The following is a 15,638-nucleotide window of genomic DNA, read 5'->3' as shown; positions in this document are numbered from 1 at the left end:
ATATGTTATGTTCGTTCCTATATCCTGCCTCTACCTGGGAATGTGTGTTTATGTATATGTTATTTCAGTTTCTATATTTTGTCTCTATTTGGATTTTTTTTCAATCTCTTGTGCGTGTACTCATCCGTTCGCCTCCTCTCCCCTCCTTCTCCGTCTCTGGCCTCCTCGTCCGTCTCCGCCTTCGGTCTGTCACGTCTCACCTCGGCCTTCTCCTCTCTCCTCCCTCCTCTCCCGGGCCTCGATCTCCCACTCTGGTCCATCTGCGTGCCCCCTCCAATCTCTGCTGCAGGCTCCGCGTCTGGCCCTCCTGTCTCCTTCCCTCTCTGTCCTCCGCCATCTGCATCCCCCGTCGCCTCATCTCCTCCGCCGCCTCCCGCGCCGTTGCGTATGTCACCGTCCCTTCCTTCCAGTGAATCCTTAGCGAGGTCATGGGTGACTGGAATTTCATTCCGTTTTCTTTCAGAATTCTCTTCAGTCCCGCGTAGGACCTGCGTGTTATTGCCACCGCTGTCGAGTAATCGTGATCAAACGACAGTCTTTTCCCCTCGATTTCTCTTCTTGGTCCACGCGGTTCTGAGTATCAACTCCTTAATCTCAAACCTCAGAAAGTTAATAATCACCGCCCTCGGAGGTCTGTCCGGTTTCGGTCTCGGAGCCAACGCCCTGTGGGCCCTCTGTATCTCCATTTTTTCCAGTCCCGTCTCCTTCAGTTGTTCCTTGATAAGCTCTTCCACATATTGGATCACCGATTCCCCTTCGACTCCTTCTTTCAATCCCCATATTCTGATGTTATTTCTCCGTGACCTCCCCTCCATGTCCGATATCTTTGTCTCCATCTGTTCTTGCTTTTGAATCGCACACGTTAACACCTCGTGTATCTGTGCTCCATTCCTCCATCTGCGCTGTTCTAGTCTGTACCTCCGTTACGTTACCTGTTCCGCCATCTTCTTATCCACCCTTTTGATTTCTGTATTCATTTCACCTCTGAAGTCCTCCTGTTCCTTCCTCAATTCCTCCCGTAACTTCCCAATATAATTTCTTATCGTGTCCGAGTTCAGTTTCATGTTCGCCTGCATCGTGTCCGAGTTCAATTTCATGGTCGCCAATATCCCGGCCTGCATGAGCACGGCCCATCCTGGCATTTCCTTGTCTGTCTCAGCCGTGACTCCCCCTTCCTCCGCCTGCTCCTTCTCGGTCTCGCCTCGGGGGTTCTGCTCCATCGAACTCTCCTCTTCCTGTGAGTTCTCCATTTCTCTTTCCTTCATATTTGTTTTCTCCTCCTTCCTTCTCGTTTGCATCTTCATTTTTGATCACTTTCCGTCACTTTTCGGGTCCTTATTTCTCCGTTTTTCGCTCTTTTGACCAGGAGCCTCACCGCATGCGTGCTACTCTTCCGCTCTCATACCGGAAGCCCTTAAAATGTTTATTAGCAACCATCCCGTATCTCTGTCTGAAACCCTCGTGCAACTGTGAGTACCTTTTGAAATGTCTCTGTGATACTTGTATAACGAACGGTTCGGCCAGAACCAGTCCTTCATGGTCAACATACGTTGGTTTGCTATTGAGGAGCAAGTGACTGTGGATTCACTCGGTGCATCACAGTCACAAAAGGGGCTAGCGCTCTGCGTAACTCAACTCGTTATTATTTTGCGCATAGATTGCAGAAATACGGGAACGTTTTGATTATATTTTAAAGGCTTTGCCATTGTTAAACGTAATAAGTGGAATTTCGAAGCTGTAAGCAGAATACAAGTCATATGAACACCCACGATATAGTGTTCTTCCCCCTTCCTATAAGAAAGAATAAAAAAACGCATTGCAATGAGAACAGAGGTTATTTGTTGAGTTTGTGTATTACAAAACCCTTGTAATAAATGTGTCTTAAATGAATGAAACACATAATATGTATGCCTTATATCATATCACATAATATGTATGCCTTATATCATATCATATTCATATCATAGTTTACTCCTATCAGCCTACCCAGCATGTAATACGTTCTTTGTTAGAACTCAACTCGTTATTATTTTGCGCATAGATTGCAGAAATATGGGAACGTTTTGATTTATATTAAAAGGCTTTGACATTGTAAAACTAAATACGTGGAATTCTGTAAGCAGAATACAAGTCATATATGCTCTGTATCCAGAGCATGTATATTATAATTATATAATATATTATATTATACAGAGCATATATGACTTGTATTCTGCTTACAGAATTCCACGTATTTAGTTTTACAATGTCAAAGCCTTTTAATATAAATCAAAACGTTCCCATATTTCTGCAATCTATGCGCAAAATAATAACGAGTTGAGTTCTAACAAAGAACGTATTACATGCTGGGTAGACTGATAGAGTAAACTATGATATGAATATGATATGATATAAGGCATACTGGTCCGTCCGCGAGGATAGCGAGGAGTCGGATAGCCATTAAATGCCATTTGAGAATATAGGCTATTAATGCAAAGCGACGGCCTATAGCCTATACATATTATTTAATGTTTTCATAAGCGTAAAGACACGGGTTGTGTCTTCTTGGTTGACAGCGCGTCAATGAACAATCTCGCTCGTGGAGTTTCTCATAGTTCGCTCGGGTCAGTCCATTATTTCACATCCCATGGGGGGTGTTTCATTACCATATATGGATAATCATGCACGAGCATTGACGGTAGAACAAAGAGGTATTTATCAACACGGAGGAGCGTAGGACCTGTGTACGCACGGTTGATAAATCCCAATATTTCTGTGCGTACACACATTCTAAATTCTGTGCTTACGTACGAAAATAGAACACTTTCTAAGAATTGTTGATAAATGAGGGCCCTGGGGTTTGGGGCAGTTATTGGAGACCAAATTAGGAATGTATTCAGTTTTTGCTTTGTTTTGGTAAGCAGACAGGTAATCGCGTAGAATTTTGAGGGAGACGTGGAGCCTATCCATTTACATTTAGCTGACGCTTTTATCCAAAGCGACTTACAAGTTCTGTACGACAAGTCATCAGGAAGGGCACAACTATCAGCTGACTAACAATGTTCATCAAAGTGTTGAGTGCTACAGTGTAGGTTAGTTAATTAGGACAAGTGCATGACGGTAAGGTTAGTTAGGGTAGGTGTAACTGAGGGGTACAATTCCCTGACTGTATTAAAGATTGTGATATATTAAACCACTACTAGTTATGTACTTTAACTACTGGCCATACAGTACATGAATATATATGGTGAACACCCACACAAGAATACGGCATTGACACATAAAGTTCTATTTGGAGGGTATTTATTATTATTAAGCAACGTTAGGTTACAGATTGAGAATTAGGCTCGCGCTTGTATGGCGAAGAACACACGTAAAGTCAGTCAAGAGCGTAACTTAATGAGAATAGTATGAATACTAGGATGGGTCTAAACTGACGCCACCTGTGGTATAGCAATTACATAGGGCACACTGGTACCAGCTGGAGACACTGGTACCCTCCGGGTGTAAGGCCGGCAGGGGTAGAGGAATGTTCGGGTACAAAGTCTGGGTCAACGAGGAATAACGAGGCTCCAGATACAGGAGCCAGTGCATGTACTCCCTTGATCAGCAGACAAAGCAGCAGTTGTAATCCAAGTATGCTCGCCAGCATGGACGACAGCTAGCCAGCCTCTTCCTAGAGGCGGGCCCGAGTGATGATCCTCACGGGGGTAAATCCCAAACGACAGGGGGATCGACGATTCTCTGCTCCAGCGGTCACGGTCCCAAAGCAATATAATCCAACCAGAAATGGTTCTGCAGTCGCCGGTGTAGGTTCTCCGGTGTACATATCCAACGGTTCTCGCCTAGGACTCCTCGGGTGGGGGCACGAATTTAGGCCGCCCAGCCTGGATAAGTGCACTAGCTAGATACACGACGAACCGGTGGTAATGCTGGTCACTGAAGAACTGTAGCCGCACGATACACTATAAATGATCGACTATTACTTCACATTAGATTAAGTCGAACTCAACGTTACTGCGTTAAACTCTGACACTTTAGTATTCCACTCGCACGCGGTTCTCAATACTCTATTTAGATGCAAGGTTGCTAACTTCACTGCACGTTGACTCGTGGTGAAGGCATCAAGGTTTTGGTAAGACTACTGCTGTTTACACCTGCGCCGTATTTATACGTAAGGTAGGGCTGGGCGATATGGCCTAAATATGATATCACGATATTTTCTGACCTTTCGGCGATACACGATACGCATCACGATGTTTTTCTTTTTTTCCCCCAAACAATTCATTATGAGGCTTACCAAGACAGTATTTGAGTTTGCAAGCTAACATTAAAGACAAAATAAAATACCCATGCATTTAGCATTTTTATATTATATATTAGATTTAGATTATTGGATTATTAGATTATATATTGCATATATTTAGCAATGAGATATTATATGATTTAGATACGAAATATGATGAATTGAAAATGGGGGACCCTGATGTAAACAAGACGAAAGTCTTTCTCTGGTCTGCATCCTCCAGTCCACTGTTGACTGTTGTTGTATTGAGCTGTACTGTATTGTACCTATGCTGCAATCTGTTAATAACGTTTATATTCATTCAGTCGGCAAACAGAATCATTTTGATTGACAGTCGCGTCTGCCAATTACGTCACATCGCTTGCACCCGCCCTGCTGTTCTTAGCACCAATCGGCAAGCGCGTATTAATTTTTTACTTCCGCTATTGGAGAGCTCAATGAAAACAACAATGGCAGCGGTAGCTCGCCGCGGCCGACGTTTAGCTTTTAGCACCGCAGAATGACTAAACGACTGGAGGCATAATGATTTTACTGCAACGGATGTTATAATAAAAGCATTTCCATACATCTGTCTGATTGAAAACGTTATTAACAGACCGCAGAATGGGCACAACGGAGTCAGCACGGGCTGAGATATGAACGGCTAATGCTTGCTATATCTAGGTCGACCTCGGTCGTTGCTATGTAAATACGCTGATGTTATTGAAAGTGTAACTATATAACGTCAATGCCACAAAACGAATGCCTTTGTTATCATAAGTAGTAACTTTTGATGCAGTAGTGTGTGTGTGGGGCGGCGCTGTTCAAACGTGTCAACGTGTGGACCAGATTGACGCAACACAAGCCTCCTGGGCAAAACATCACGATATCCACGATACGTTTAAAAAGTGTATCGTTAATGAACTGTACCCGATATTTATATAATATCGTCATATCGCCCAGCCCTAACGTAAGGTGAATTATCTAGTGCCAACCTCAGTTCTGTCTCGTATTACTGCGCAGACTCTGGACATGTTGAGACATGCCCGGAGTTGCCTTTGAACTTGCCGTTGGGGGCTTGGCCGTTGGCGCCTAGGGGTCGCTGTCCAATAGGAGAGCGAATATTACTCTGGTTTGTACACAGGTAAAGGGATATTCCATGTATATATACAAATAATATACAAGGGATATCATACGATATACAAATATTATACAAGGGATATCAAGCAATAAATATATATATTCGGTTTAATCTGACCCTTTGTAACAGTAGGGTTAGATAATATATTTGTATATATACCGGTATATATATATATTTTTTTCAGATAATGGTTTAAGAAGGGCGTCTTTAGTTGACGGCGAAAGATTGGACGGGTTTCGGCTGTCCTAACTGGGGGGGGCAGTATATTCCACCATTGTGGGGCAAGGACTGAGAAAAGGCGGCTATCCTTATTCCAATTTCTCTCCGCGCGCCTACATGCACGTCTGAGAGCGCGCATGGAGTCATTGAGCCATGGTGTTTGGAGTGTTTTGCTGCGTTTGGACCCGAGAGGTGCAACAGTCTAAAATCTTTGCAAGTCGAGTCAAACATTGAAATTAAATCATCAACATTAAAAACACAGTTGGCGTCCAAAGCGCCAAGTGGAGAGCCATTAAAAGCATCACAAAAAAGTACAGCAGTCCAAGGGTTTATCATGCGCGCGGGGGCATAATAATTATCACGTGGGCACGGGGCTATTAAGGTAAACACAACGTGTGAATGGTCAGAAATACTAGCAGCACAGATGTCGGTTATAGAGACGGATCAACCAAACGATAACACAAGATCTAACGTATGACCTTTTTCATGTGTTGGGCCAGTGATTGATTCTGAACTGTTGTGTGTGTGATTTCAGCTGGAGTATGAGAAGCAGGTCGCCACTATGCGCGCTAATAACGCCATCGAGGGAGGAGACTTCTCTGTGTCCCAGGCCGAGATGTCCTCCAGACAGGCCATGCTGGAGAACGCCTCTGATATCAAGGTTACTGTCCATCTCCTCAACTGTTTCACGTTCCCACAGGGTGGAAAGATATCCCAACCTGAGCATGACATAAGAGCAAATTGGCCACCACATGAATAGTCCATAGTATCGCCTGTCGGAACACATTTTCCAAGGCGACTTGGGAAGAGATAATTACAATGTTTTTCATTGGTCTGTTTGTACTTCTATTAAGAAAAGATAAGAACAACTTTATTGTCCGACTCCCACTGGGTAAATTAATTACGTTGCCTAATGGAGGAGCACTGTTAATAATCGATGGAATCCATATGTTATAACTAATTCACAACTTAATTAATTTGCATTCACTCATTATTTCATACAGATATAAATTTAGATGTATTAAACAAAGTTGTACCTCAAACAAGTCGATTTGAGAGGATTATAAACTTATCACATGATTCAGTATATAATTTTAGATGAACCGGCATTCAAATATTTGAGTGCAAAGTTCCACTTTGTGGCATACACTAGATAATCGGGACACATTTTGTAATGAACAAAGTTTACAGTAAATACAGGTGTCATCTCTAATAACTTACATCATAGGATAAGGGAAATGTTTAGATGTATTTAGAGTGAGATGAAATAATAACTAATGCATTCATTCAAATTGCTCACACAGATTTCTGTTCTGATTAAATGGGGCATTTTGCTGATTTCTGCTGAGTTCTGTTGTTAATCGGAGATAATCTCAAGAAACACTGCATTGTCCAGATGTCACCCGGTGGAGAGCAGACCTCTAGTGAGCTGCAGACAATGTTTCCTCAACTGTCTTCAACACTTCCTCAAGCTGCTCCTTCTACAGTTGAAAACCGTTCACTAGAGGTCTGCTCTCCGCCGGGTGATGTCATCAGACCAAACTCTCCAGACACGGAACACAAAAGGTTTTATGTCCCATTATCACGTGTCCTCCTCACAACAGAGTGATGGGATTCAGGTTTAAAATCTGCAAAATGCCCCATTAAGTTGTTATGCAACAATTTCTGAAGCTTCTGGTGATTCTTCCTCCCTCAGCTGGAGAGGTTTAGCATATCTGCTCACGGGAAGGAGCTCTTTGTCAACGCCGACCTTCTTATCGTGGCTGGAAGAAGATATGGTCTGGTCGGACCAAACGGGTAAATCACGCCTACTTGATCCTCTTTATCAGTTTGTAGATCACATTAACGTTCGGATGGACCCGTCCAGGGGGCATCAATACTTTTACCAACGGATTTCCAATTCCGCGTGCCCGTTCTGCGATCTGATTGGCCACTGACGTTTCTGGTCGTGCGGCCAATCGTGTGACGCCCGTTTCTTTCACCGGTTAAGCTTAAGCACTCTTTCGAAGTTGGTTAAGGTTAGAGTTTGTCTTAGAGCAGGGCGATAGAATACCAGCCCTGATTCCAAACTCTAACCTTAACCAACTTCGAAAGAGTCGCCTAAGCTTAACCAGTGATAAACTAGGCGTTAGGTCGTTTGCATGCCGTTCGAGGCGGAAATGGGCAAAGACACAGGCGTCACGCGATTGGGCGTACATGTCACATGACCAGAAACGTCAGTGGCCAATCAGATCGCACCGGAAACGTCAGTGGCCAATCGGATCGCAGAACGCGAACGCGGAACTGGAAATCTGTTGGTAAAAAAATAGACGCGTCCAGGGGTGTAAAGTACTTGAGTAATTGTACTTTGTTACAATACTTAAGTACTGTTTTCGGGGATTTGTACTTACTCGAGTATTATTAGGTTTGTATACTTGTACTTTTACTTAATTATATTTCAGAGAAAAACATACTTTACTCCTTACATTTAAAATGCAGACCTACAAAATACAACTACAAATCTCGCAGGTCCAACCATTTTAATTAGTATATTTGTTTCTCTGGCTGAACTAACGTTAACGTTATTAATCCTACGGCGGCACTTTATTTAAAAACAGCCAATCAAATCCCCATCAATGGAAAATTAACCCACCCATGCTGATTGGTCCTTGTGCAAGACTAGAAAGCAGGGATCTTTGATTAACACTTTGATTGCCTAAGGCTAAATTCATGATATACCATAGGTTGCCAGCTCTATTTGTCTATGTAGAAGTTCCCCTTCTTTGCAGGGCTATAACTTTTTAAATTCTATTGCTAAATTGCCATTATTAGGGCCCATTCAATGTCCTATATGTATTGTTCAGGGTGTATGAACGTTAAACTTTTTCATTCACATATTCATACTAAAATATGATCTAAAGTATAAGTATGTTTTCATCTCTTTCTGCAGCTTTCTCCAGAACGTGATTTATAGCCCCAAATGCATTATATTGATGATCAAATACAGTTTGATAGCAATCGGCGTGATATAAAAAAATCCAACTGGACGGACTTCTGGAAGTTACTACACGTAATCTGATGTTGACCGGATGGCCGAGGGGGCGTTTATAATTCCGTGGGCAGCGTTATACCATTCATCTAATGTGGGTCAAATGTTCATCATAGCAGTTAGTATCGTACACATTGAAAAATAACGCTGAATCTTACCGTATCTTCCTCGCGCTGTTGGGCGATGAGCGTGGAACAGACATTTTCCTATTATGGGATATAGAAATATCCGGTCCATTTCCAGGTTGTATAATAATATATACGTCCAAATCATGTTGTTTTTTCGAGTTATTTGCAGCGATCGATGTTCACTGTGTGAAGACTGAGTCTCTCTAACACTAGCGAGTGCCCGGACCCCATATGGAGTGAGTCCTACCGGGTTAAAGGTAACATCCGTTTTTTCGATCTGCCGATCGGCCACCAGATGGCGGTCTTGAACCGCTAGAGGATTGAGAGGAGATCACACTTGTGTCTCAGGGCCCCGGAAAGGAAATATGATTCCGATCACAGATTTTTGAAATATTGATATCAAAGACGAGTTACGGCGTCTTCGGCAACTTGAGCATGGCGGGGAAGGACGCCTAAAAGCGTCTTCCAGCAGTTAAAGTGTTAAACACCTGCTATCAGAAGAATAATTTCATATCAAATGAAAACTTGGCCCACAATTGAATGAGTTTGAGACCCCTGGGCCCTCATTTATCAATAATGCATAGAAAGTGTTCTATTTTCATTCCTACACATGGCATTTAGAATGTCTACGCACGGAAAAATCTGGATTTATCAACGTGTGTGCACAGGTCATACGCACACTCAGTTTATATAAATACCAATGTTCTTACCGTCTATGCTCGTGCACGATTGTAAACATTTGCAAACAGAACTGCCCCTAATGAACCATATATGGTAATGAAACACCCATGTAATGTGGGATAATGGACTAAGCAAACTGAGAAACTTCACTGAGAGCGAGATTGATCACGGAGGTCATCTATAACCAACAAATTGAAGTTGGAAAGCATTTCCTTGTGAACAATCTTATTCGGAAACATGACACACAAAATAATAGTATTTAGCTTTTTATTTTAAACAATATTTAATCTCGTTTGGAGGTGGGTGTTCTGTGTCTGCCCCCTGTGCCAAACAAGCAGGCCAACTGTGCTCTAAATGGCTCTTGTGCACGCGTGAGTCCGTTAAAATTGCGATCCTGTTGGAACGGGTTGGTCAGAGTCATTAACTATGGCTTCAGTGGATAACCCCAATCACCTGCATTTAAGTGATATTTTAATTACAGATACCCCAGTAATAACATTACAATTGAATTAAATACAATGCGTGCGTTCCTCCCGGTCACCAGCAACGACATGTATCAGCCAAATGCGCATCGCATGTACCGGTACATTGATTGAGTGGAATCCCTTTCTATTCACATAACTGAATTTGTGATGGAGCTTTGACAGCTACATGGGTGGTCTCCAATATCACGATGGACCGTGCCGGTGACCAAACACCCGAGGGTGGAGAGGACTTGAATGTGCACGGGATGGAATTTGTGCGTTTTGTTCCACGCTACAATTTGGGTCCCAAATTGCGGTACAAATCAAGGAGAATGTGTCTCGGGTAGCTCTACTTAATTATGTTCTCTCTGGAAATAGACTGCCCTGAAAACAGCTCCCTCATGTTTCAAGTTTGTTTATTAATGATCACAATAAAATACACATACTTTACGGTGAAATGCTTGGTTCTGTATGAGCTCCTGAGTGTGCTTCATACAGTAAAAAAAAAAAGTACCGCTAAGTAAAAAAAGTAAGTTTTGTGGAATAATTCAAATGAGCCACGACAGTGAAGCTGTAGGAATTCAGACTGAGTCAATTTGTATATAAAAATATATAGAACATAGTTTATTTCTGCGGCCAACAGAGAGCTCAGTTTACAATCGGACACACTAACGTCTGACCAGAAAGTGAGAAAGAGGTCTCGTTTTAAATACATGATTGACATGACGTACATAAGATACCAGATATGACAAGAAGATGAGAAGAATTCAAACAAAGAATGGGTCTATGGCTTTGTTATGTCTTCACACACGAACTGGGCCCTATTCCCTGTACCTGGTTAAACTAAGTCGATCAAAAGTCCCATTATCCAGATTCAATGAACCCGATGTTTGAATCCGGGCTTTCCCTGTTCCTCGAATGCTGAGTTCAGTCTCGTTAATTCGAACCAGACTTGATACTAAGGATAATTGCGCGTGGCCGCCTCACCTGAAAAGACAGCAGGTGTCGATTGCAGAAATCCTGATTTTCTAACGGCATTGATTGATTGATTGATTACTTTATTAACAGATTGCAGAATGGGTACAATACAGTACGGCTCAATAGCCTTGCCGACAAGTTAAATGCATAATCTATAGGCAAATGTTAAGTCCCTCATTACCCCAATCAATCAGATTATATTTCTTTAAATGTGCCTGCTGGCAGTAGGCTTAATGGAATGAATAATCGAATGAGATCTTGCTAGCGAAAATAATTAGTTAAACTCTTTCAGAATAAGTAGACAAAAACAAGCCCAAAGAGTATCTAATTGATACGAATTAATAGATACTTATGAGGATATCTGTACTGTATGTGCTTAGGTATCATGTACTATATAAATACATGGTTCCCAGTTTTCAAGGTGCGACCCCCGAAATAACGTGTCAGAGAGGCTTGGAGGGAGGCTATACAGTTTCACTATTAATCAGGTTTGAATCTGTTTCGGACATCATCCATACATGCATTGAATTGATTAACCTTTGGTTTATACCAGTGACACCAGTCATGTTAATCACCTTCTTGTTCATCAGATAACACTAACAGTGCTTGAACAGATAAATGCATTTTCTCAAATGCATTCATCAAAACGTCAAAGGCTTGCAATTGCTCATACATTTTCTCAAGTCGCGTCCACGTCATCAAATCAAACAGCGCATCTCCTCAAACATTGTAATCCCAGTTAAAATATCACAATAACGTGTGCGTGACAGTGATACAATTCAACAATCCAATTTAGTCGTAATATCCACAATCCACGCATGAAGACGCTTCAATTTATGCTTGAATGAAACACAATCCGGGCGCAAATACATCCACAGCCGAGAATATGACACTAATCGGAGCCAAACGCCCGATAGGTTTCATTCATTAAAAACATCCCCGCGGGATTCACATTTGTAATGCTCCGACGTTATTAAAATAACCACATAGTGTGTATATCGCACCTCGCGAGCGCCATATATATGACGTGCATTATTTAGGACAAAGTAAATTTATTATCAGCATTTTAGGTATATTATTTTACATTTCAAAAGCCCCCTCTAGAAAAACGAAGCACAAAAACATAATTTAGAATGGTATAATGGGATCTAGACTGAGAATTATTTCAGGAAGGGAGCTGGCATTTATTTGCGAGGGTGTGGCCATGCAGGTTATCGAGCTAACTGAACTAAACCCTGCCCTCGACCAGGTTCAAACTTTTTGATCTGTTGCCATAGTGATTTAGAAAATCGCACGTCGGGGAACCGAAAGGTCTAGTTTAAGTCAAGTTATCCTGAAAATTATCCGGCTAACTCAGTTAGCCAGGTACGAGGAACAGGGCCCTGGAGTCCAAAATAACCTTGGTCGTCTCATATCTCCTAGCCCTTTTGGCTGTTTATAAGAACACTGTCAGACTGTCACCTAGTGTCTTTGAGCTGTATACTAGTTGATCATATTAACTAGTCAAAGCTGTACAGAGATTTAACACAGATGGACATGGATAACATTTCCGTCACAGTAAGTAAAGAGGAATATACAATCTAAAGTACAACCTAGTAAAAATGAGTAAACAGTGAGGTACAATGCAGAAAATGAGGTACAAAACTTTGAGGTAAGGTGCAAATGAGGTATTAATGTAGTGCAAATCTCTTTAATAATAGATAAATATAATGTTGTGTTAAAGTGTCAAGTGAGTGTTAAGGTGAGTGTTTGTTTAAAAGTGAGTGTGTGCATGTGGATGTGTGTGCATTGAGTGTAGATGATGGGTTGTTACATGGAGTCATTGAGCATCCTGATGGCCTGGGGATAGAAGCTCCTTCTGAGTCTCTGTACTGGCCATGAGACTCCGGTAGCGCTTGCCTGACCGCAGCAGTTCAAAGAGGCAGTTGTTTGGGTGACTAGAGTCTTTGGTTATTCTCTTAGCCTTGGCCCTGCAACGCTTGTTTAATGTCCTGGAGAGTGGGAAGCCCACCTCCAATTGTGCGTTCGGCTGAACGGACCACTCTCTGTAGTCTGCTGCAGTCATGTGCGGTGCTATTTCCAAACCAGGAGGTGATGTTACCAGTCAGGATGCTCTATTGTGCATGAGTAGAAGTTCTTAAGGATCTTCTGACTCACTTTGAACTTTCTTAGGCGCCTAAGGAAGTAGAGGCGCTGCCGTGCCTTCTTCACTATACTGTCGATGTGTGTGGTCCATATCAAGTCCTCGGATATGTGGACTCCGAGGTACTTAAAACTGTTCACTTTCTCAACCGGTGCCCTGTCAATGCTGAGGGGGCTGTAGTCCCTGGCCCCCGACCTCCTAAAGCCATGCTGCATTAATTCAGAAAGACCTATTCCAAATGCTATTTATAGGGCTTGACAATAATTACACTACTGTCGCTATTTTACAATTACCTATAATTAATTACGGGTCATACCGAAGATGTCGGTGTTGAAACGAATGCATGAAAGCTTATTCCGTCCGTCTGCAGTCTTCCTATTCTACCGCTTGGTGACGGGTACGCACAATCTCAAGCACACGTTCATGTTGATAAATCCCACAATTTGCTTAGAAATTATCGTACGCACGGTTTACGCACATATCTGTGTGTACGCAGCATTGATAAATGAGGGCCCTGGTCTATCCCTTTTCAATACAAAAAAGTTTTTACTTTTACTTTTTAGTACTTAAGTAAAAGTCAAAAAGTTTCTACTTTTAAATGTACTTAAGTGTGTTTTTAGCCAGATACTCTGACTTTTACTTCAGTACGATTTTGAGACGGTACCCATACTTTCACTTAAGTATAATTTCTGGGTACTTTTTTACTAGGGCTGACCTTCGAAGCTTTTTTTGGCCGTTGAAGCTTCGGGGCTGAGATTCGATTTTAATTCGAAGCTTTGAGGTAAAAGATATTATAATACATTTAATTTAATTTTAATTTAATTAATCTTATGTTGTGGGACTTGTACAGCACTTTGGTCAACTTTGTTGTTTTTAAATGTGCTCTATAAATAAAGTGGATTGGATTAATTAATTTAATGAATAATGAGTCTGGAGCTGCACTGCCTGGGCGGCTGCTCTCCGTTACACAGCCAACAACATTACATTACTAGGGGTGCACCGATATATCGGTCGGGTATCTGTATCGGCCGATAAGTGCCTTGTTGACTGCCATCGGCCTGTCGGCCGATAATCTCAAATGTGCCAATGGCAGTGGCCGATAAATATCTGTCAATTTGTGTCGCGTCAATCTGGTCCACACATTCAAACTTTGAAAAGTTTCAGTCAAGTGACCTGCACACACAAGCTACTGCATCAAAGTTACTACTTATGATTAACAGAGGCATTCGTTTTGTGGCATTAACGTTAGTTACACGTTCAATAACATCAGCATATTTACCCGAACATAGCAAGCATTACTCATTCATATCTCTCACTTCCTTCCTTTGCTCAGAGAGCCCGTACTGAATTGTACCCATTCTGCAATCTGTTAATAAAGTTTTCAATCAGACAAATGTATAGAAAAGCTTTTATTATAACATTCGTTGCAGTAAAATCATTATGCCTCGTTTGGTCATCCTGCGGAGCGCTGGTAGTCTACTCGTGGCTGGCGGGAGCTAACTTTATTAGCTACAGTATGTTTGTTATGGTTCTCGCATGCAGATCAATGGCTGACTTCCCGGAAGTAAAAAACGAATAAGCGCTTGCCGATTGGTGGTAAGAACAGCAGAGGCGGGGGCGGCTACGTGGTGCAGTGGGCAAGGCGCTCACCTCAAATGCTGGAGACGCTGGGTTTGATCCCAGTGCTCCACATTGCTTTCAGTTTAGCTGGTCGACCGTACTAATACACATTGGCAGTATTAGGGGGTGGGGATCGGGCGTTGTGGACAGCGACTCCTACAGGTCGGTTGGTGCGCCTGCGCAGTAGAATCAGGAAGCGATGGGGGCGGCGCCCCTCCAAAGCGCAGACCCCTGACGCCGAAAGATTGCGCCGCGCAGGTGAAAAGATGCGACGGCTGCTACCTCGGGTATCGGAGGGGACTCGTGCTATGTATGGCTTCGTCCACATTGCAGCCGGCTTGTGGGAGGCAAGAAACAGCGTTCGAGACAGGGGAGGGTTGAATTGGACGATACGAAATTGGGATGGGAGAAAAAATAGAAAATGGGAGAAAGTGTATATAAAAAAAAAAAACAGCAGATGCGGGTGCAAGCGGTGTGACGTAATTGGCAGAATCGACTGTCAATCAAAATTGTTCTGTTGCCATCTACCTGCATTGCTTTGGTTGAGAGAGATAGTGCTCTCTTATTAAAACTCAAACAAGTCTTGAGCAAGACAAGTTAGTCAGTTATGAAAGCCAGTGAGTATTGTATGACTCAGACTTCAGCAATAATCATGACTCATGAGCATTATAAAATAAAAACACACATGGCATGGTGGAATTAATACCATAAACATATTTCTTGATGTTTCCTTTTTTTAAGTAAGTAAAGAGGCCTATGTTCATATCGGTGAGCACAATTTGTAACACAAAAAGAGAGCCTATTTATTTAATATTTTATTTATTAATTTTATTATTATTATTTTATTTGTTGCCATGCCTAAAATAATAGTCGAGCATAAACAATAATATAATTTTTTGTTACCGGTATATAAAAGCTTTTCTATACATTTGTCTGATTGATTGATTGATTGAAAACTTTATTAACAGATTG

At 42.1% G+C, this 15,638-nt stretch overlaps 1 protein-coding gene across 4 annotated transcripts in view; it reads left to right on the top strand.

Moving 5' to 3' along the window:
- Positions 1 to 15,638, top strand: part of abcf1 (ATP-binding cassette, sub-family F (GCN20), member 1) — a 112,355-nt gene that overhangs the window by 65,773 nt on the left and 30,944 nt on the right. For all 4 annotated transcript variants that reach the window (XM_084311736.1, XM_084311735.1, XM_084311734.1 and 1 more), the window contains 2 exons: positions 6,160 to 6,285; positions 7,321 to 7,421. In XM_084311736.1, coding sequence (XP_084167862.1) covers positions 6,160 to 6,285; positions 7,321 to 7,421 — 227 coding nt within the window. The remainder of the gene's footprint in view (positions 1 to 6,159; positions 6,286 to 7,320; positions 7,422 to 15,638) is intronic.

This window comes from Notolepis coatsorum (genome assembly GCF_963971535.1).
Source record: "Notolepis coatsorum genome assembly, chromosome: 4".
NCBI lineage: Eukaryota > Metazoa > Chordata > Actinopteri > Aulopiformes > Paralepididae > Notolepis > Notolepis coatsorum.
The sequence above is the reverse complement of the archived record's forward strand: the minus strand, read 5'-3'. Positions and strand labels throughout refer to the sequence as shown.